The sequence below is a fragment of the Orcinus orca genome, chromosome 2 (genome assembly GCF_937001465.1).
Source record: "Orcinus orca chromosome 2, mOrcOrc1.1, whole genome shotgun sequence".
NCBI classification, from domain to species: Eukaryota; Metazoa; Chordata; class Mammalia; order Artiodactyla; family Delphinidae; genus Orcinus; species Orcinus orca.
In genome coordinates, this window is record NC_064560.1 from 190,282,286 (window position 1) to 190,304,369 (window position 22,084).

The 22,084-nt window shown below is 57.8% G+C and overlaps 3 protein-coding genes across 8 annotated transcripts in view; 2 read left to right on the top strand and 1 right to left on the bottom strand.

Moving 5' to 3' along the window:
- SLC24A4 (solute carrier family 24 member 4) overlaps positions 1-22,084 on the top strand; it is a 640,065-nt gene that overhangs the window by 481,458 nt on the left and 136,523 nt on the right. The window lies entirely within an intron of this gene.
- Positions 1,593-14,643, top strand: CHGA (chromogranin A). Of its 2 annotated transcripts, none has more exons than XM_012538900.3 (8): positions 1,593-1,871; positions 2,692-2,738; positions 5,016-5,109; positions 5,931-5,999; positions 8,648-8,746; positions 10,296-10,715; positions 11,455-11,927; positions 14,161-14,643. In XM_012538900.3, the coding sequence occupies exons 1-8, from the start codon at positions 1,826-1,828 to the stop codon at positions 14,242-14,244; spliced, it is 1,332 nt and encodes a 443-aa protein (XP_012394354.1). In that variant the 5' UTR covers positions 1,593-1,825; the 3' UTR covers positions 14,245-14,643. The 2 variants fall into 2 exon arrangements, with proteins under 2 accessions (XP_012394354.1, XP_004262400.1); XM_004262352.4 differs by having other exon boundaries at positions 1,595-1,871; positions 10,296-10,721.
- ITPK1 (inositol-tetrakisphosphate 1-kinase) overlaps positions 18,335-22,084 on the bottom strand; it is a 162,968-nt gene continuing 159,218 nt past the window's right edge. For all 5 annotated transcript variants that reach the window (XM_033419169.2, XM_033419191.1, XM_004262353.4 and 2 more), the window contains one exon: positions 18,335-20,483. In XM_033419169.2, coding sequence (XP_033275060.1) covers positions 20,125-20,483 — 359 coding nt within the window. In that variant the 3' untranslated portion in view covers positions 18,335-20,124. The remainder of the gene's footprint in view (positions 20,484-22,084) is intronic.

Here is a 22,084-nt window from a genome sequence, read left to right on the forward strand (position 1 = left end):
CACAAAGACTATAGAACATACACTTTAAAGTGATCAGTACTTCTCTCTGGGTTGTGTGAGTACAAGTGATGTTCTGTATTTCTGTGCATTTCCAAGTTTTTGAGACAGACTCCATGTTAATGTTCAGCTCTATTCTCCAGGCTGTTTTCCCTCTGCCTCCTTACTATTCCTTGAACACGCCAGGCACATTCCTCCCTCTGGGTATTTGCACTTGCCGTCCCTCTGCCCGGAGCCCTCTGCCCCTGGACACATGCAACCCCCTCCCCCAGCAACTTCAGGTGACTTGCTAAAATGTCACTTCCTTGGTGAGGCCTCCTTAGATCCACCCTCTTTAAAATATAACCCAACCCCTTCCCCCAGCACACCCATCCCCCTTCCCTGCTTCATTTTGTCCACAGCACTTGTCCCCACCTGACATACCGTGCATACCTACAGCAGCTAAGAGCTGTCCTAAGCACATAGTAGGTGATTAACAAACAGTGGTTAAATGAATGAATACCTGCATGAACAGGACCTTTTTAGTCTCTTTTGAGCTTCTGCCAGCTTTTCCTTTAGGGGTGGGAAGTGGGAAGTAGCAGCAGATGGGAGGGGACTGTTACAGGAAGAAGGAGGGGCTCTTGGACGATGCCAGCTGATGCCAAACTGTTGCCCAGATACCCGCTTCACTATGACAGTGGGGTCAGGTGGCAAAGGGTGTGAACAGTAATGTGGCCGGAGCATAAGGGCCTCAGGGCAGAGAGAAACAAACGAGGAAACCAGCCTTACACACAAACCGTCCAGGTTTTGAGAACACTCAGGAGGATGTGAGAGCTGTTCTCAAACACACAAATGGGCTATCAGGCACAAGAAGGTGATCCTAAGGGGCTGAACGAGGTCTAATGAGTACAAGTTACAAAGACCTCTATTTCGGCTTGATATCAAGAACTGTCCCCTACCCCTCCCTCCCCACCCCCCATGAGCGCTGTCCAACAATGGCCAAGGCCCAGGATTCACTCATCTGTGGGTTGAACTTTCAATCAGTACATTCAACAGTTATCAGTTAAGGGCATTTACTCTGTCAGGTGCCCTGCTCAGGACTGTGAAAGCAATGAAGACTAAACGTTATTCAAATAAATAAATGCATATTAGAAATCGTGAAAGCACAAAACTGGGTTGCCAGAGAGAGAGGCCTGATTCAGACAAGGGGTCGGGGACCTCTAGACGGCCTCCTAGATATTTGAGGGAGCCCTGAATGGTGAGCATGCCTCCAGCCAGTGGGATCGAGGAAGCAAGACCCCCTCAGGAGGGGGCCCTCAGGAGCAAGGAGTGGTGCGCTAGAATTGGCAGGACGTCAGCGCACTTCGGCGGCCCACGAGGTCCAGAGACTGGAGGTGACTTGCCCACGGACACACAGCAAGTCGGTGGAGCTGTCGAGGGGTGGACGATCCGCTGAGTCCCCCGTGCCGCCTCTTGGAAGTCAGATATCCGCCTCGCTGCCTCACCCAAGAGCTGTGTGAGGCGGTGGCCATCGGCAACAGCCGTGAGGCTGGGGGTGTTGCGAACTGCGGCCAGACCCCCGGAGGGTAGGGGCGGGTCCTATGACGTCATTTCCGGGGTCCGGGGTGTATATAAGTGGGGCGCGAGGGTGCCACTGCTGCAGTGCCCGAGCCCAGAGGGGAAAGGCGGTGGGCGGATCGACAGGCGGACGCACACAGAGACCTTGCGACCCCCATCCCCGCGCCTGTGTCGCCGAGGCCGCCCGGAGCGACCAGTCCAGCCACCCCTCGCCCCAGTGCGCGCCGCGCCCGGCCCCAGACCGCCAGCTGCTCGGCGCCCCGGGTTCGCCATGCGCTCCGCAGCGGTCCTAGCGCTTCTACTCTGCGCCGGGCAAGGTGAGCGAGCGCGGGGCCTTGGGGGAGAGGGTCCCGGGCGCCCCTGCCTGCTCCTGCCCTGCCTGCCCTGAGGTCCGGGCACCGCGCAGCGCCGCGCGCTCCTCCATGCCTTCCCTCCGGCGCGGCGAGTTTTCAGCGCCACGGACAGCGCCTCGCCTCCCACCCGACCCCGCAAAGGGGCCCGGGAGCTGATCCCGCAGGCCTGACTCTTTGACTCGGACTCCCGACCCCGCGGGGCAGGGTCCCCTGACGTCCCCACCCCGTGTCTGGGCTGCTTCAGGGCCGGCGCCGGCTCTGCGTCGTGGCCGACCAAGGTCATCGGGGTAGGTGGGAGGACCGCTGCGGGCTCCCCACTCGCCTGCCTCCCCCTGCATCCTCCCTCTGCCCCCGTCTGTCTACCCTTGACTTCTACCTCTCCCATCCCCCGTCACAGTCCTCCTCTTCCATCTCTTCCGCTCCCCTCACCCTCTTTTCTGTCACCTCTGGGGTCTCTCTGCCTCTCCCTCATCCTCCCCCAGCCCGATCCCACTCAGCCATTGGCCTGTTTGCACAGCTCTTGCTTTCAGCTCACACACCCCGTCCAGAGCACGAGCTTTCCCAAGGGGAAGGGTTAGGGCTCTCAGTGCAGCCTCTGGGAGCCACCTCCGGGGTGGGGGGGGGGGTGGGGCAGCAGCTGGGGAAGGGAAATAAAATCAGTTCAGCATCTCATTTGGGTGGAGGTGGTCTTAAGAGGGAGCGCGCCTGATAGAACCAGTCTGGAAGGACCGTGTTCTTCCCTCGGAGCAGAGGAGTGACCCCAGCTCTCTCTTTTTCTTCCTAGTCATTGCCCTCCCTGTGAACAGCCCTATAATTAAAGGGGACACTGAGGTAAGAAGGGGTGCGGGGATGCCCCGGCATGGGGGCCAGGAGCATAAAGCCAAGAGCCAGCACTGCGACTGCTGAGCCTGGGGACGGCTTCGCCGAAAGAAGACATCAAAGTCTGCTAGATTTCCCTGTTCTCCTCCTGTGGGGCCTTCCCCCGCCTCCTCTGAGTTGGGTGTGCAGCCCGATGGGGCCTGTGTCTTACCCGCGGGGCCCAGGTGCCAGGCCCCCTGTCTTGAACGCTCCGAATCGCACAGGCCCATCACGGGCTGGCGGGGGTGACTTCTCTGAGGCTGTGGTTGTCCACCGACCTGCGGGAACAGTCGTCTGCCTGGCTCCGGCCTCCCGCTTTGCTCTTCCCCAGAGCCCTGCCAGCAACACACCCGCCCCGTCCCCCAGTCACTAAAGCCCTGGCTGGCTCTCCCAAAGGGCCACAGTGAGAACACTCTTGATCATGGCTCCTGCACCCAGGGTCCCAGCCAGTTGGGGCTGCTGGTGGAGATCACCCAGGAAAGGGCCTTAGAAGACACTGATGGGGGCTTCTGTGGCCAGCAAAAGACACTCTGTGTTGGGTGTATACTCGAAATTCATTCCTGTCTGAGTTGGGGCTGTTTTTCCAGTCTCTGATGTTCACAGATACCTCCACTTGGGAGTCAGAGAACTTTCTACTCCCTGCCTTTTCAGGAGCTGTTTTCTTCTATTCCAGAGAGGCTGTAGTTGAAACCCAAAACGTCAAAGAGATTTCAACCTCAGTTTGCTCATTTCCTATTTATTAGTTACAGACAGCCCTAAATTTAAACGTATACCACTCATTGTAGCTGTGTGATGTTGGGAAGATTCCTTAACTTTTCTGAGCTTCCCCTTTTCCTGTCTATAATAATATTTCCTTTGAGGGGAGTTGTAAGGAATTGGAATCATGTGAAGTACCTGGCACATAGTTGGTCCTCGGTAAATAAGCATTTTTATTCCTAGAGCTTCCTTCCATGACCTCCCCATCACTCTTAGGACCCATAACCAATTCCTCTCTCCCAGAATCTGTCCTCATGGACTGGTGGTTACCTGATTTCCCCAGTGCAAGGCTTTTGGTTGCAGGGAGATATAGGGTGCAGGCTATAAGCGCCTCCCTGCCAGGTCCCTTATGGGACACACTTTGTATTCAGCAGCCTGGGGTCAGAGACACCGGAGCAGCTGGTGAAGACCTGCATGTTTTAACCTAGGATGCCATGACTACCGTAGAGCCTGTTTGCCGGTTTGCCATCCTGGATCTTTGGATGGGCTGCCTTGGCATCCCGTAGACACAGCCTTCCACCCCCCCCACTCCCCACCAGTGTTGCCTGTTGCGTGTCTGACACCTCCTGCTCCTCTGCCCAACTCCAGGCAGCTGAAGCAGGTTGGGAGTCGTGATTCCCTCCCTGGGTGTGTGTGGCACTTTATAGAGTATTTTCCCATCTGTGCCTCATCACCCTGGGAGGGGAGTTGGGAAGGTCTTCTCACTCCCATTTTACAGATGAGGAAATTGAGGCTCAGAGAGGTCAAGTCACTTGCCCAAGATCACACAGCTAGGATATCACACTACAGTTGGCACCATCTTCAGATATCATTCACTTATTGGCTGCCTGATTATCCATAGCGCCTTGCTGGGCACTAGACAAGACTTTCAGAGATGTGGCTGCTGTCGGCCTGGGATGGACACCCAGATGTAGCAGATGGATGTGTGCCCACATCCAGCCAGGGGATTCACCTGGTGGGTGACTATGGAGCCAGACTGTGAGGCTGTCACTCCCTGCATGTGACAGCACCATGGATATCTAGAGAGAGTTTTCCAAGTCTTGTTTCCAGACAGGGTAGAGCCAGGAAAGGTCTTTGTTCTCCACTGGGTGGTCCAGAAAGGCCTCCTGGAGATAGCTGACCTTTTGGGCATCTGCAAATCTAAAGACACACCTCTAATGCCCAGGAGCAGCTTCCCCATTTTCAGAGAAACCCTTGGGATGAGAGGGTACAGGTTACCCACCCTCACCTTAGAGGGGCTCCTGCCGGCCTGGTGATTGGGGTGCCTGGCACTTGGTAAGCACTGTGTAAGGTTTTTTGGTTTTGTTTTTAATTATTACTATTGCTGTTACTATGTAGCTAAGAAAGCAGAGCTGTGCCCCTGAACTAGGTGTCCATGGACTCCTAAAGACACAAGAGAATGTCCTTATGTCCTCCATAGAAATTTACCCTGGAACTTCAGGGAACTGAGCCCCATGCCCAAAGCAGCCCCAACCTGCCCCAATCTCTTCCCAGGTGATGAAGTGCATCGTGGAGGTCATTTCTGACACGCTCTCCAAGCCCAGCCCCATGCCTGTCAGCCAGGAGTGTTTCGAGACACTCCGAGGAGGTATGGGCCAGGCTTGGGGTGAGGGGCTGCTGCCTGCTGGGCTGGGGGGCAAAGACATGGGTGTGTGGTTTCGGATGGAATTCAGTAGTCACTGACCAAGTGCCTGCCTCAGCCAGGCCTGTGCAGGGTGGAATAGAGAGATGAAGGGCTTACAGCCCCTGTGAGCCCAGAGCTTACAGACTAGCAGAAGGGACAGATATGAACACAATTAACCAGAATCCTGGGCGGAAACAGCAAGCCGCCAGAATGTGAGGTCCCTGTGGACAAGGCTTTGTGTGCTATATCCCCAGTGCCGAGAACAACCCCTGGCACCCGGTAGATACCCTCTGGATGTACGATGAATAAAAGAACACTGTGGGTGGGTGGGCATGAGAAGGACAAAGCTTTCCAAGCAGGCAGTCAATGCTGGATAGATCCAACATTAGCGTTGGGGTTGGGCTTTAAGAAAAAAGTTGAAAATCAGTAAGTAGAAAAATGAAGAAAGAGCACCCCGGGTGGCGTGGACAACACGGGCAAAGGCATGGAGATGAGAGAACATGTTGTGCTTAGAGACACCCCTGCATCACCTCAGGGGCTGCCATCTCTTGGCGAAGGTCTGGGTGCAGGGAATGTGGCTGACCTTTCTGATACAATAGCAGATGGAGAGATACCTTGGAAGGGAGGTCATTTCAGAAGTGTTATCTCAAGACCCAGTCTTGCTGCTACCACCCAGGTTTTGAGTTTCCAGAATAAATTCCTTGTGCTCAGCTGAAAATATTGATGGCAATCTCTTTCTGGGCCGTTCTCTGGAAACCACCCGTAACGACTCTTTTTCATTGCAGATGAACGGATCCTCTCAATCCTGCGACATCAGAATTTGCTGAAAGAGCTCCAAGACCTCGCTCTCCAAGGTATTTTCCAACCGCTGCACGCGAATCTGAGTAAATTCCGGTAACCGAGAGTCAGAAAATCACGGTGGAAGGTTGAGCAAGGTCTTGTTTCTGATGCCCAGTTATTGCCTTTTAATTATAGGGTGGCAAGGTGGGGTCCTCTGTGCCACCTGGTCCGGTCTATAATTTATGTAATTAAAGAGATCAAGGCCCAGAGAGGTTGAGTGACTGGTCCAAGGTCACATAGTAAGTTAAGGACATCCCAAGACCAGATGCAGCTCTTCTAATACCCCACGGTCTCTGGAGTTCAGCCACTTTAGAGGGGACACTAGAGGGGACACTGTCAAGACTAGGTTGCAGAGAGGATCCCTTTTCTCTGTTAACAGAAAAGAAAATTGGTCTCCAGGAGAGAGGAGGGGCCCCTTTGCCCTCGTGAGCTTCTGCTCAAGGGGGAGATGGGAGAAGCAGGGTCTTGCTTGCCCCCAAACACAGACCAGACTTTCAGTGTGCTTTCAGAGCGAGACATGGCTTTCTCCAAGAGGTTAAGAAAATCTACTGATGCTCTTGGGAATGGAGTGATTTTGTGAGGTAGTGAGCTCCTTGTCACTGAGGATGTTCAAGCAGAGCCTGGATAGGATGCTGGGAAGGAGGGTTAGGCTGATGTCATCCCACAGAGTTAGCTGCTCTGCCCAGCCCCAGGCTCCATCTTGGGTTCATGTGAGGCACAGAGGCCTCCCTGGCAAATTGGAAACAATGGGTTCTGGCCCTGCATCTGCCCCAGGCTGACTCCCTGTGGGAAGTGGCTTTTATTTGGGGCAGGGCCATAGGCACCCTTGTGCCTCTCCCTGAGAATGGCCCTCAAGGATGAATCTTGCGTCTCCCTCCAAAGAAAGTGAGGGCCCATCTTTAAGGCTGGGCTTGTGTCTTGGATGGGGTTAGGGTGGAGGGCGTGAAGGCTGCTGGGGCTTAGGGAAGGCCCCCACTCTGAGGCTTCTGGGGCAGACTGGGCCATGTGTGAGAATGGAGAGGGATCTGGGGAGGTGGCAAGTGAAAATAACCACAGCAGGAGGGCTCCCTGAGACCCTCCCCAAGTTAGCACGCCATTCTTTCACTCGCTCGTCCTCCTAGAAGACAACATCCACTGCATATCGTTGCTAGGAGTGCAGTATGATAATTTTTAAATTAAGTATTGAGTGACTGACTTACTGCATTTAAATAATTAAATATAATGTCAATGGAGACTACTATAGGGAATGTGTCCTGAAACATCTGTTTACACACATACACACACATATGTGTGTGTGTGTCTAATATAAACAGTGTCCAGTATACAGGTACATTATTATTTTCTATTAAAAGCGTATGGGGGGACTTCCCTGGTGGTCCAGTGGTTAAGAATCTGCCTTCCAATGCAGGCGGTGTGGGTTCGATCCCTGGTCGGGGAGCTAAGATCCCACATACCTCATGGCCAAAAAACCAAAACATAAAACAGAAGCAATATTGTAACGAATTCAATAAAGACTTTAAAACTTTAAAAAAAAAAAAAAAAAAAGCGTATGGGATAGGGCTTCCCTGGTGGCGCAGTGGTTGAGAGTCCGCCTGCCGATGCAGGGGATACGGGTTCGTGCCCCAGTCCAGGAAGATCCCACATGCCACGGAGCGGCTGGGCCCGTGAGCCATGGCCACTGAGCCTGCGCGTCCAGAGCCTGTGCTCCGCAACAGGAGGGGCCACAACAGTGAGAGGCCTGCGTACCGCAAAAAAAAAAAAGAGTATGGGATAGATCTATATGTCTGTCTGTCCATCCATCCATCCATCTATCCATACATCCACTCATCCACCCACTCCCTCTTCTGTACTCTCATGTCTTCTGCACATCTCTATCCTAGCATTTACCATGCAGCAACCCTGTTTTATAGATGAACAACCAGGTCTTGGATCGCCCAAGTCACCCAAGGTCACAGAGCAAGGAATTAACCAAGAAGTGTGGACCCCAGTCGGCCGGGGGCCAGATCTGGACGTACCCCCGGCCCACAGCCCCCATGTCAGCCTGCTCTGGCCACCCCAGAAATTCTCATCATGGGAAAAAATCACCACCAGCTGCAGAGTTGGCCTGGCCCAGGCCACCATCAAGAACCAGGGATGGGTAGAGACAGAGCAGACAGCATAGCTTGATGCAGGGGCTGATGCAGGGAGAAGGGTCTCTGGTGCTGACCCCAGGCTTGGATGCAGACAAGAGCTCAGCCTGGGCTTACGGGGTCCGGGGGAACAGGGGTTGCCTGAATCAAGAGCCCCCATGAGGGGACAAGCAGTCACTATCACCTCTTGCTGCAGGGTCCCCTAGCTACCAGCCAGGTCCTGAGGGCCCTCCGCTCTCTACTTCTGCCCCTGGGACCATCTGCTCCATCTGCGCCTTTATTGCTCCATGAGCCAGCAGGCAGGGCTTGTTCTTATTTTAGGTGAGAAATGGAGTCTGGAGAGGTGATGGGGCCAGGAGGGGGCGGCCAGCCCTTACCACCCCCCACCAGCTCCTACCCCCTCAGTCTCTCACTGGGCAAGCCCAGAACATGATGTGCCCACTTTACAGATGAGGAAACAGAGGCCTTCCCTCTCACAGACAAACATGTGGAGCTCAGACCAAATGGGACATTTTTCTCCGTTTTTCATACAGGGGCCAAGGAGAGGGCACATCAGCAGAAGAAACACAGCAGCTACGAGGTTGAACTCTCAGAGGTTCTTGAGAAGCAGAATGACCAGGCCGAGCTGAAGGGTCAGTGCCGACCAGTCTGGCCAGGGACCAGGGGAGGGAGGATGAAAATAACAGTACTTATGATAGATCGAGGGTTCCTGGGAGTCAGCAGCCCTCCTTTAGGCCCTGTAAGGTAGCTCATATTTCCTTCTCTTTACAAATGGGGAAACTGAGTCCCAGGGAGGTTGAAGTACCTTCCCAAGGCATAATTGGAGATGTGACTCTGGGTCTGTCTCACTCCAAAGCCCTTGATCGGTCCCATCTGCCCACTTCAGGGACTGACACTCTCGGGCAGGAAGTCTCTGGCCTGGTGGATGGGCAGCTTCGACTCTTCCCAGTGGCCACCGCAACAGGGTCCCCACCCCCAGCGCCTGCCCTCCTGGGAATTAGTGGTGCCTTAGCATAGCCAAGTGGCAGCAGGATCCCAGAGGGGTAGGTTTGAAACACTAAATGAACCTGGATCATCTTTCTTGAAACCAGAGAGCTTTTAGGGGTCACGGATCATGGCTTAGGTCAAGGGGATGCTCTGTTACTCACCTTTCTGCCTAGAAACAGCCACACACTTGCCCCTGCAGCCCTGCTCTTTGCATGTGGAAGGTGAGTGAATAGGGCCAGTTCCTGAGAGCGGGGATCTCAGTGGTCTTCTGTCGGGGCTGAGAGGGGAAGCCTGCTGGTGTGGCCGAGGTGCCCTTGCATTGGCCAGGGCTGTCACCCTAGTGGCTGCTTGGGGCACAGCAGGGACTCCCACATTTTGGCTCCATGGAAATGAGTGTCTGGTTGACTCTAGATGTCCGCCATGGGCTGTAGGAGGGGAATAGTGTAGCATGAATGGGGGTGGCAGCCACATGTCAGTGCAAAGAGCACCCGGTACTTGGCATTTGGAAGCTCGGGTTCGAGGCTCAGCACTGCTGACTGTGAGCACAGACAGGCCACCTTACCTTTCTGAGAATCGGTTTGAGTTTCTGTCAAATGGGCATGGGAGCTTTTCCACCTGGAGTCCTGGAGTCAAATGATGGAATGTACTTGGTAGTGTCTTGTTCCACAGTGATCATTCTAGCAGTGCGAGGGATTTTTACTAGTTAGAAGGCTGTCTTCAAAGCAGCTACAAGAAAATACCTTTTAATGAAACCTGACAAACATTGAGGAATTGAGCACTTTCACAGGATGCTCAAGACAGAATACCTGCACAGAGGGGAGAATGAAGTTGCAGTAATGGTGCCTCTTACACAGAGAGGTTAAGGAACTTGCCCAAGATAACACAGCAATTCAACTGCTGTCTTAATTTTAAATTCAAGGCTCTATCTTCTGGGGTCATTTTCAAGGTCTTTTTAGAAAAAAAAAAATCACATCTTGCTTCGAGAGGTAGAATTACAGAGAAAGAAACATAATGCAGTTGCGCTCAGGTCAAACCTAGACATGGAGAGGGCAACCCTAATTCTCTCATGGGTGTCTTGGGCTGGGCTTACTGGAAGCCAAGAGATACAGTGGCTAAGATATGAAATTGGTCTCTGGGGAGATCCCACATGCAGCCTGGTCCTCAGGGCCTGACTTTGCTCTGTTGTTTCTGTAGAGGGGACAGAAGAGATGTCCTCCAAGGATGCTATGGAAAAAAGAGGAGATTCTAAAGAGGTGGAGAGGAATGGTGAAGATGCGGATGGACCCAGGCCTCAGGCCGCCCCGGAGCTTGGGCAGGGGTCCAAGGCTGAGGAGGACAACCAGGCCCCAGGGGAGGACGAGGCCTCCTCCAATACCCACCCCCTAGCCAGCCTCTCCAGCCAGAAACACCCAGGCCCACAGGCCGAGGAGGACAGTGAGGGCCCCTCCCAGGGTCCAGTGGGCAGAGAGAAGGGCCTGAGTGCCGAGCAAGGGCAGCAGGCAAAGAGAGAAGAGGAGGCCGAGGCTGGAGAGGAGGCTGTCCCGGAGGAAGAAAGCGCCCCCACCGCAGCACTTAACCCCCACCCGAGCCTCGGCTACAAGGAGATGCAGAGGGGTGAGAGTATGTATGACGTCTGAGACACCAACAAATGTGTCGGGGAGAGGGGGATGGGACGGAGGGGGGCCTCACCCACAATCTCATTCCACCTTCACAACAACCCTGAAAGGTAGGTATTATCTCCATTTGCCTGATGGGAAACCAAGGCTCAGAGAGGTTAAGTAATTTGCCCATGGTCACAGCTAATTTGTGTAAAAGCTGAGATTCCAACCCAGGCTCGTCTGACTCCAAAACCCTGCATCTCCCACTGTTCCACATAGCCCCTCCCCAGCACCCCCACCCCACCCCCGGAGGGGAGAGGGACTTTGCAGTGTGGGTGGGTGGGCTTTGGGAACAGAGGGACAGCATGACAGGTGGCAACAGGCTGGTCTGGGGACACTGTAAGCTTCACCCAGGGTTTAGGAAAGCCCCTGGCTCCTCGTGAGGCCCTGGTCAGGGTCTTCCCTCCCTCCGCAGGTGGGTGACCCCCGGGTCAGGGCTTCTGGGGTGAGAGGGCCGAAGGAAGAGGCAGACTCTGGCCAACCCACCCCTCAGAGCTTTAGTGGGTCTTGAAAAGCACGGTGTCAAGATGGCTTTTCCCTCCCAATGGAATCCGTTGTGAGGGGCTGAGCTGGACCCCGCCTACGGGGTCTGTGGTCCCAACCGCGGCCACAAAGAGGCCCCGGGGAGTGGCAGGGACCGGGGAAAGTGGCGGTGCCTCCCTCATTCCCCTGCTCTTGTCCACCGCCTGCTCCAGGTTGGCCCGAGGCTCTGGCTGTGGTTGGAGCCGGGAAGACTGGGGCTGAGGAGGCGCCGTCCCCCAAGGGGAAGGGGGAGCGGGACCATTGCCTGCAGGAGGAGGCGACGGCAGGGGCCCCGCAAGGCCTCTTCCGGGGCGGGAAGAGCGCGCAGCCGGAGCAGGACGGGGAGGGGCGGCTCTCCAAGGAGTGGGAGGATGCCAAGCGACGGAGCGCGATGGACCAGCTGGACAAGGAGCTGACCGCCGAGAGGCGGCCGGAGGGGGAGGCGGCGGAGGAGGACCCTGACCGGGCCATGAAGCTCTCCTTCCGGGCCCGGGGCTACGACTTCAGCGGTCCTGGGCTGCAGCTGCCACGAGGCTGGAGGCCATCCTCCCGGGAGGACAGCGTCGAGGCGGGCCTGCCCCTACCGGTGCGTGGCTACCCGGAGGAGAAGAAAGAGGAGGAGGGCAGCGCCAACCGCAGACCAGAGGTTGGTATGGGTGGGGGGAGCCGGCCCTGGGCCAGGCCCCGGGAGCATGGGCCCAGCTGGGGGTCAGCTGCAACCAGACATGTGGCCCCTGCACCACTAAGGGGACACTGTCCCCCTTGGAGTCTGGGACTGGAGGGGCACTCAGACAGGGGGCTCTTGGGAAGCTGGGAAGGGACAAGGGAAAGGGTGTGTCAGGGGGACAAGTGAACCCCAGCTCATGGAGGGGGGCACCCAGGAAAGCTGGCGGACAGGAGACAGAAGCTGGAGAGCTGGTGAGTCAAGCCTGTTCCCAGAGGTGCTGGGCAGGGACTTTGTCCTGAAGGCAGTAGGGAGCCTCTGCAGGCTTGGGAGCAGGACAAGGGAGTGACTGACTGGTGGAGCTTGGAGCTTTGGATGGAGAGAGCTTGGAAACTAAAAAGACCTGGCAGGGACTGGCCTGGGGAGGGCTACTTGCTGCCTGGAGGATCCAGGCTCAGGGCAGCATTGGCCTTGAGAGCTGGGAGGGCACGGCAGGAGGGGACACTGGAGGCATCCTGGGAAGGCCCTACTGTTGCTCCAGCCATGTCCTCTCCTGGCCCCCGTGCAGCCCAACCACACCCTCCTCCCAGGTTCAGGCCCTGCCTCCCACCCCGATGGCGAAGGCAGCAGGGGCGGGGCCAGCTGGACCTCAGGGCCTGGTGGTGATGGGTGGGGAAGGCACGGACCTGTGCCAGAAGACCTGGGTCCTGCCTCCTAGCTGGGTGACCTTGGGCCAATCACTCCCCTTCTCTGAGCCTCATCGGTTGCCCCATTTGTGAAAAGGGGGTAAGAAGTCTTTTCTGCTCACCTCATTATCATGACCAGAATGCACGCGAGCTCTGAAAACCTGGCCATGCCCAGGGCTGCTTGGGAAGCTCAGTGGGGTGCAGGGACATGGTCCCATAGGAGGGGATGGGATGGGACTTTGGGGCAGGCTGGCGACACCACCTTGGGGCTGGAGGAGGCCTTGGGGGGGTCTTCAGGCCTCAGTGCCCAGGTGGGAATCGGGGCCTTATGGGGGTGGGACATGTTTAAGGCTCTGGCCCCAGTGCTCTTCTCTGCCCACCCAGAAGAGGATGTGGTCCCTTCCTTGGGTCCCCGAGCCATTCCCTGGGCCTGGGACCAGGGTCCCAGCAGCCTGAGAGGAAGAAGCCTCCTTCTTGGGAGCTGGTGCTAAGAGAGGTCACCTGCCTATGTCTCCAAGGACTGAGGGGACGGGGCTCCAGGAAGCAGCAGCCTGCCTCCCCCCCCCCTCCCCAAGGCTGGGCACCTTTGATCGTTGCCTTCCCCACCCACAGAAGCTGGACAGAGCCAGGTGCCTTGGGGCACCCTCCAGCTTCCCTTCTCCACAGGCAGAGAGAGCCTTGGACTGCAGGGCGGAGAAACGGGGATCCCTGAGTCCTGTGGACAGGACGGAGCAGGGCCCCATCCACTCAGCCCAAAGATCTTAGAAACAGCCCCAGAATTACAGAACTCCTGCCCGGGGGCTACTCCAAGATGGGGGCCTCTGGGGTCCCTGTTTCCATGGCAACCATCATCCATCTATTCTGACTGGGCCCCAGGTGGGTGCCCTCTGCTTGGCATCAGGCAGGGACCCCAGGAAGACCACCCCTCTCAGGTCAAAGCTGGGGCGTGGCCTTCCCTGACCCCTGCTCAGAGTCTGAGGGCATGCTCTCTGGGTGTCAGTCCCAGAGGGTCCCCTGCTGCCCTGGACCACCCTGGCAGCTGGAGCTTGGGCACCCAGTGACTGGGACTGAGGATGCAAGCCCAGCCCTAGGCAGGTCTCACGTCCTGAAACCTGGGCCACAGACTGCTGACTCCTCAGGTAGGAAGGCCCGTGGCAGACAGGAAACCCAGGCACGGCCTCACCCAGGAAGCCATCGTCACAGTCTAGGCCTTGGGGTCGGGGCACTGGAAGGCACTCTGAAGGGCACCGGAGGCTTCGTTTTCCACGTGCCTGCCCAGAGCCATTCAGGAGGCAGTGGGCCTGCGTCCACAGGGCACATTTCTGTGCCCAGTGCCCCTCAGAGCAGCCCCGCAGGGTGGCATCACTGTCCCCATGGAACAGATGAGGCCCTTGAGACCCAGAAAGGCAAAGCCACCTGTCCAAGGCCACACAGCTAACCCGGGCACAACCAGTCTGTCTGCATGCCCCATGCTGCTGGCACAGGCTCCCTGGGCCAGTCCCCATGGGACTCTTCACATTCTCTCCTAGGACCAGGAGCTGGAGAGCCTGTCGGCCATCGAGGCGGAGCTGGAGAAGGTGGCCCACGAGCTGCAGGGGCTGCGGCGGGGCTGAGGCGCCGGCTGGCCCCACCAGCCAGGGCCCCGAGGCACCCTGTGGTCCTGGCTCTGTTGTCCCCTTTGCAGGTCTTGGCCAGATGGCCCGGGCGCTGCTTCCGGTAGGGAGGCCGCCCCCAACCTGCCCAAGCCCAAGCCACCCTGTTGCCCCTACGCTCCTTTCCTCCTGTTCTTGACCCCTGCCCCAGTGTGGCCCCCGCAGGGCGGACCCCTGACTTTAAACAATTTTCCTCTCTCTGAACACGGGCAGCTTTCTCGAAGTTTCCCTTCCACCATTAGAGCCATTGGGCACAACTGCAATAACTTCTGACTTTTGGGTGAAAGCTGAGAACTCCTGACTCTAACATACTCTGTACAAAATTTATCTAAGGATAAATAAATCTGCTCTGGGCTCTTTCCTGTTTCTTTGAACCTTCCCCCGCCTTGACTCCAAGTGGGGTAGGATGGACTGGATTTCAGGCAAAAGGACAAGGTGAGGTTCACTTCCCCTGGGGTGACTCTGGGCCACTTTCCAGCCAGGGGATCGTGGGCAAGTGACATTGCTGCTTGAAGCATCAGTTTCCTCATCTGTAAAATGGTGCTGACACCTGCCCCAAAGCATGTGTGGGATTAAATAACACTCTTCCCCTATCTCCCAGCCACACATGAACTGGGCCATGCAGGGGCGGGGCCAGTTTGGGAAAACAGCCTCTGTTCTCTCTCTGCTGGGTGGAAGCCCTGACAAGCCCTGGTTTAGTGACTGTCACCAAGGCCACAGGCCCCAGCCAGCTTTGGAGTTCCTGACCTGGGCCTCTGAGCTGCAGGCCCCCCTCGGCATAAATCTGTCATCCCCTCTGACCTGATACGTGCACAGGACTCTGGGGCGTCTGAAGTTCTTGAACTTAATGGTTCACTATAGCACGGCAGTCTTAGTCGCAGTTTTGAGAATGAGCAAACTGAGGCTCACAGGGTGACCTGACTCATCGAAGTCACAGGCAGGAATGATGCCCAAAACGTTTAACCACGGGGGCTGCAGGATTATGCAACCGGAACAGACAGGCTGGTGTGCTGGACCGGTGTGGACCAGCTGAATATCAGGGCCGATCATTCAGTCATTCAACAAACACCCGTGAGCAGCTGCTATGAGCCCGGCAGGCCTGGGCACACAGAAATGGCCCGGACAAGCCCTGACTTCAAGAAACACACTGCCCAGAGAATGTGGGCCTGGAATCCCCAGCCTGGCTGTAGAGCTTGGACAAGCATTCCTGGTGCCCTTGGAGCCTCATCTATAAAATGGGGACAATACTTATGACCTCCTCACCGGATCATGGTGAGGATTCGAGGGTCTAGACAGCCTGGACCAGAAAACCACTACAATGGCGATACAAGTCACTTGAGGGGTCTTGGCAAGTCTGGGCCTCTCCTGAGTCCGGCGAGGGGGCTGCTGCCGCCTCTCACCCCCTGAAGCACAGAGGGACACCCTCCAAAGAGCTGGCGCCATAAGGTGTTTATTCACACGTTTCAAAGGGGCAGGTTTACACCCCATCCCCAACAATGACCGAAATAACAAACACAGCACTAACTGTATTCCACTAGTCAGCTATCAGGACACCCACCACCAAGACCACTTCGCAAATAAAGAGAACACAGGACACCTTGTCCCTGAGATACCCCATCCCAGAGATGGGCCACCTGTGTTTTCATAAACACACGGGGCAGAAGTGCAACCAAGTCAAGAGAGCCAGAGGTTCCTGGTTTTTACAGAAGCCGTGATGTTACACATAGTACATATAGATTCACATAAACGTCATATACACGTATGCACACACGTTAAGTACGAGCCAGCTTGGGGTTCTGGCAAACGTGGCTCGTGAACAGGATTGAAACAAACATTTGTCACAAAGCACAGGTGTCAGCGCCGGAACTGGAACTGCCAACGTCTTGGTGAAATCACTGTGGGAGAAGCTTTTCGGAAGAGAAAGCAAGCTTCACAGAAGTGGGATCCACGCCAGCCCTGGAAGCCGAGGTTGGTCTGGCTGTGGGAAAGAGACAGGCCCTCCAAGCTGCCAGGTCATGGGCAGCTCTGGAAGTAGAGGGGAAATGCAACCATTTCTGGAAAAGGCCCCAGGTGGTCTGGGTGGGGCCTGGTGGTCGGAACCAGAAGGAAAAGGGCCCGGGTGCTTCCATGCCAACAGTCGGCTCTCCAGTAAACAGCATGTGGGTGGAGGGCCATTCCAAGATCACACTGGCAAGGCTGTGCAGAGAAGGGGCAGAGGCAGAGCGTTGCGCACGGAGGGCAGGACCGACAGGAGAACCGCCCGTCTGGAGGCCTCGGCCGCAGCATCTCACGCTCAGGCTCCGGCACGGGCAGGGCGGTGTGTGCGGCATCAGGGCGTGGCCAGGCTCACCGAGGAGGCCAGAACCTTCGTCAAGGGTGGATGTACTCCTCTACCTCGTGGTAAGCCACGTGCAGGGGCTGTGCTCCTTCAGGACAGCCAGCACGCCGCTCAAGGTCTCTGGAGCTCAGGGGCCCTTGAGCCATGGCCCGGGAAGAGAGACGAGCTGTCGGGGATCCCGCTGGGTGAAGGGTCAGTTTCTAGGGTGGAGAGGGGAGGGCGGATGCAAACCCCAGGGACACCAGTGAAGCCATTCAATGGTTCTGTGTGGCCAGCGGCCTGCGAGTCCCTGAGCTGAGAACCAGTCTTCCAGCAAGGACAGGGCGCCACAGTGTCCCTCGGTCCTAGAGGGGCCGCAGGGCAGACAACAGCTGCTCTTCCCAGTTGGCTTAAAGGATGGCTTCCTGCCAGGGTCCTTCAACCTTCCATACAGCGCACATGGCAGTCCTCTGGGTAAAGAGGAATCCTTTCTCAAGGTTGTTTTCTCCCTCACTGATGGCATTAACTCAGACAATGCCCCACATAAACTCGCCGGGGACTCCAGCTGCGTCCGTCTCCTGCAGGTGATGCTGCAGGATCTCTGGTCCAGCCCGACCCACCCCGCGCTGCAAACCCGTGCTTCCAAGGGCAATCCCCCGCCCCCCACGCTCCCGTGGGGAGGAGACATCCAGCTCCTATACTCAGTTGGGGCTGAGTGCTCGTGGAACCACATCATGATGCAACCTGCAAGCAGAACCCGGCCCGCAGCCTCTGCTCCAGGCTGCCGAGAGCAGAGACCTTGCAAGGGACCCTCGGAACCTACCCGAGGCCTCAGGCAAAACGTGGCCCCGCCACTTGCTCCTGGAGCCCTTCGGCAGCCCCAGCCACTGACCACCACCCAGGTGCCGCAGGGCACGGCCCCCAACAGGCCCACCAACTGGCAAAACAGCTTGGGGAGGAGAGTCCCAACCGCCCCCGGGATGCCAGCAGGGCCGGCTCCAGGCACCACACGTGTACATCACAGCAGGGCCTCCCCACGGGCCCTCGAAGGTGCTGAGAGTGGCCAGAGGCAGCAGCACCAAGCCCTGGGGAAGAAGAGACCGCAAAGGCTGAGGGCCTTGAGGGGGTCTGTCTTCCCCTGATGCGGAAGCCCCAGGGCCAGGGACACGGAGACCTAAGAGGAGACCGACTCCATGGCCGGTGTCCTGGGACCCGGTCAGTGTGCATCAGGTGACACTGAGGATGGGGGTCGCTTGGTGAGACCTCATTGCTGCTCGCAACCCTCTCCCTGTCTACGCTCCCCGACACAGCTCCCTCCACCCCTGCAGAGACGCTGGGCCCGGGGAGAGGCCCGCACATGCCCTCGAGAGTGGCCAGTCCCTTCCCCACCACCCACCACGCAGCTCCTGGGCCTTTATGAAGCCTAACCCCGCCCCTCGGTTTCCCCACCCTGCTGGCCACCTGCATCGAGGCTGGTGGAAAGTGCCACGTCACTGCAAAACAGTTACTTGATATCCGGGCCCTGGACGCTAACGTGTGAGAGCCGGAGGGGAGGCATCGATTAAACAGGACACGATGTGGCCAGGGGCCCCGCCTGGCACCGGGTCACCCTGCACTCCCGACCTGTCCTGACTCGATCAGGACTGGAATTTTACTCAAAAACGTAAAGCTGTTTTATTAAAAGACTGAAGGAGGGCACAGGCTTTTAGCAACGTTTTGTAAACACGTGTGAAATGCAGTTTGATTTCAGTAGTTTATTTTGGAGACAAAGCAGTGCAAGAGGCCGGCCACGCTTTCCTGCTCCCCCGGCGCTTGGGGTTAGGCTAGGAAAGGCGACGTACAGACATTATAATCAGGGTTCAACACTCAAGTCGTGTAAACACGGTGGTCGGAGGGCCCGTGGTTTCTAGGACAGCTGGGCACTTCTGACGGCAGCCGCCCTCCCCCCAGCCCTTCCTTTCCCAAAGTGGGCGACCGCCACGTCCCTGCTGACCAGGCCTGAAGGTGTCTGAGCGCCCAGCTCAGCGGCTGCTCTCAGTCCATCCTCCCTGGACCACGCAGGACGGCCCAGAGGCCTGTTCCTCTTCCTCAAGAGGGACTGATGAGAGAAGACACAAGGCTATGCTCAGGGGGTCCTACGCATCCCGCCGGATGGTCACACGGCCCGAGGACTGACAAAGCCCCTCACTGACCCCCTTCTCTGCAAAGGGGGCTGCCGGCCTGCCTGGACCTCGGGCTTGGACTGATCAGCTGGTGGTCTGTCTGCTGCCATCAGGGGCTGGGGTGACTCTAATAGGAGAAGCGGGTAATGTGCTTTCTTGCCTCTGGGGCTGCGAGCCCCCTCGCACCTGGCTGGCTTAGTGCTTGGGGCTGGCAGCGAGCATGAAAGGGGTGGATCAGGCCTTCTGAGCAGGTGTGGAGCAACGCGCAGCCTCCTCCTGCCTGGGGGGAGAGCCCCAAATCGCCTCGATGCCAAGGAGACGCTCATCTGGGTTGACGTCACGGAGACACAGGCTGCACTGTAGGGGCTAGGGCGTCAAGCCTGCCCTTGAGTTCCCTGGTCATGACTGCCCGGCGACTCTTGGAATGATTGGCCCAAAGTCACAGCACAAATCCTTGGCACAAGCAGGATCAGCCCAGAGGTTCCCAGCGAGGCAGGCTCCTCCCGGGTCCAGGGAGCAGTGGCGCTTGGTCAGGGAAGGAGGCCCCGTTGCGTGGGACGCGTGCTGACGGGCCTAGTGGACTCCAGGGAGCTGCACGTGGAGAAAGGCAGCCGACCCAGGGCTGTGGCCTTCCCAGGGAAGCCTCCTCCTCCTCTGCTTTCGTGAGCGGGCAGCAGGTGGACCACAGCCCAGATTCCCTGCGTGGAATCCACAAGGAAATGGTAGCTGGGGCCTCCTGCTTCCCCTGGCTCCTCCTGCTTTCGGGAGGGGGCAGCTGCACACCGGATGGGGCTTTAAGCCAGCGGTAAGGGAAACGGGGCCGGGCCTGGCGTGGCGGCTTGGAGAGAAGAGAGATGGGCAACCGTTTGCTGGCTCTGCTCAGCCGCCGACAGCCTGACCAGGGATGGCCTGCTCCAGGGTCCCCGAGGCCTGGGCCACAGCAGCCATTGAGAAGAACAGACGTGGACGTGCTCGGGCACTCACACACGCACGGCGACCACGCACACGCACGCACACCCCCACACACGCACGCATGCACACCCCACCTCACATTCAGACCTAGTGTTGAAAACACAAGCGTGTGTAAACTCAGTGGAGAGATCTGCACAGCAGGAATCAGGCGGGATTGTCCCTCTTCTGCGAGGCTGGACCACTTGGGGTTCTCTTCTGTCCCCACCCCCACCCCTCATGTAGATCATGACATCAGAGAATCAGGTTAAAAATTAAAAAAACAAAGAAGGAGAAGGAGAATCAGATCCTTGGGAATTCTTAGTAGTAGCGTCACCGTCGGGAGCTGCTCGCCCAGCGTGTGTGTGTTCTGCAGCCCGCGCTGCCCCTCAGGGTCCCGGGCCCCGTGCGTGGCTACTGGGAGGAGGCCTTGGTGGCCAGCGAGGCCACGCAGTGCTGCTGGAAGCTGGGCGACACAGCGGCGGTGCAGCCGAGTCTCTGGTGCGGCAGCTTGGAGGTGCTGCCCGCGCCCACGCCGCCCACGTCGGCCTCGGCCGTCCAGGGCGGCTCCTGGCCCATCATGCTGCTGCAGCAGCCGGGGCTGGCGCTGCACGTCCGCTCGGCCGCCAGGCCACCCGCCTGCTCCGCCAGGAGCCTGCTGTGCCGCAGCGGGGCCACGTCCCCCGTGCCTGCCGCGGCCGCGCTCTGGCCCTGCAGCACGGTGGTGATGTGGTTCAGGAGGTCCGTGAAGAACTCGCTCACGCCCTCGTAGCCTGGGGGTGGGAGAGACAGACAGCACGCTGAGCCAGGTGGGTGCGGGGGGCGCGAAGGGGCTCCCGGGCCCACGAGGGCTGGTCGAGTGCACACAGCCTGGACTCCAAGCCCCGTGCGTGCGGCCCCGAGGGGCCAGTCCTTGAATTCGGCTGCCCCCGGAGGGTGAGAAGCCGCTGAGAAAGCGCCCTGTCCCTGCTGAGCACAGCTTCGGCATCTCATTTAATCACCCCCCTCCCAACGTGGTCTGATGCCATCATGCGGGGGAGGTGGAGTGGCCAGAGGTGGCAGGACAGAAGGCCCGCTCCTCCAGCTCTGAATCAGAAACACACCTCCCCCTCCACGTGGCTCAGCTCCAGCTTCCCTGTGTGTAAACTGAGGACGGGGGAAGGGGGGCTCCTGTGGGCAGGACTGGGAGGGCTGGAACGTGGGTGAGGCCTGAGCAACAGCAGCTGTTCCTGGAACTGAGTCCATTTCCCTCTCACCCCCAAAGTATCAGTACCTGCAAGGAGGCCCGCCACGCTGCGTACTCTGCGCACCCCCCAACAAGGCCACCACATTAACACCGCTTCCCTAACAAGCGGGCCCAGATCTCCTGAACAGAAACCGCCGGGACCCACCTGGGGCCTGCGTTTCCCATCACAGATGCAATTGCGAATGTCAGCAAACAGTCCTCGGAGCCACCCATCGAGCAAATTTCGGATCTGGCTCGAGGATTTTGCTGACTTCCGAAAGCTGCTTCGAAAGAAATTCGACACGGGGTGGGTGCCCCCGCCCCCGCCTGCCTGAACCAATTTGCAGCAATGAGAACCGGGCACACAGCTGCAAGAACAGTGATCGGGACAGGAAGCAGGTCCCCAAAAAGGGACAGCGTGCTTGCATCGGGAGGGAGCCCAGGTACCACCCCCGGCCCCGGGATGTGACCCCATCGCTGACACCAGGCCTGGTGCTGAGAGGTGCCGACCCCTCGCACGTCCTCTGGGATGGTCTTCACAGCCGTTGGCACGAGCTGCAGGAGAATGAAGGTTCGGACTTGGGCAGGTGCGTTAGCTCGTACAGAAAAGGCTGCCCATGGGCAAGGCAGATGGGGCTGCCTCACTGTGCACGCTCTTATGTGTCCATCAAACAGTGCTGTGGTTTTGAGGGAGCCTGAGGCTGAGAGGGGCAAGCAGAGGCGCCCAGGGGAAAAACAAAACTGGGTATATACTGGCATGCACAGCACTTGCCCTGCTCAACACGCCCTCACTTGATCATCGCAACCCTCTGTCCCCATTTTCCAGATGAGGAAATGGAGGCACAGAGTTAAGTAACCAGCCCCAAACACCAAAAGAGCCATCAGCAGGTGGACGCGTGTTCACTGTGACGGTGGGTATGGTGACAACGTCCAGGGCTAGCGTTCATCCAGGCTCACCGAGTGCTGGCCCCCGGCTACACGTGGCATCCTGATAGCCCCCGGGGAGCGGGACCTGAGGGTTATCTCCATTTTACAGACAAGGACGCGAAGCTCTAAGTAGGAGCACTGGGATCTGAACCAGGCCCTTTGGTGCCACCCGTGCCTTGAATACATGTGGTGCTGGGTGCCCCACTCTAGGACTGGGCGCTT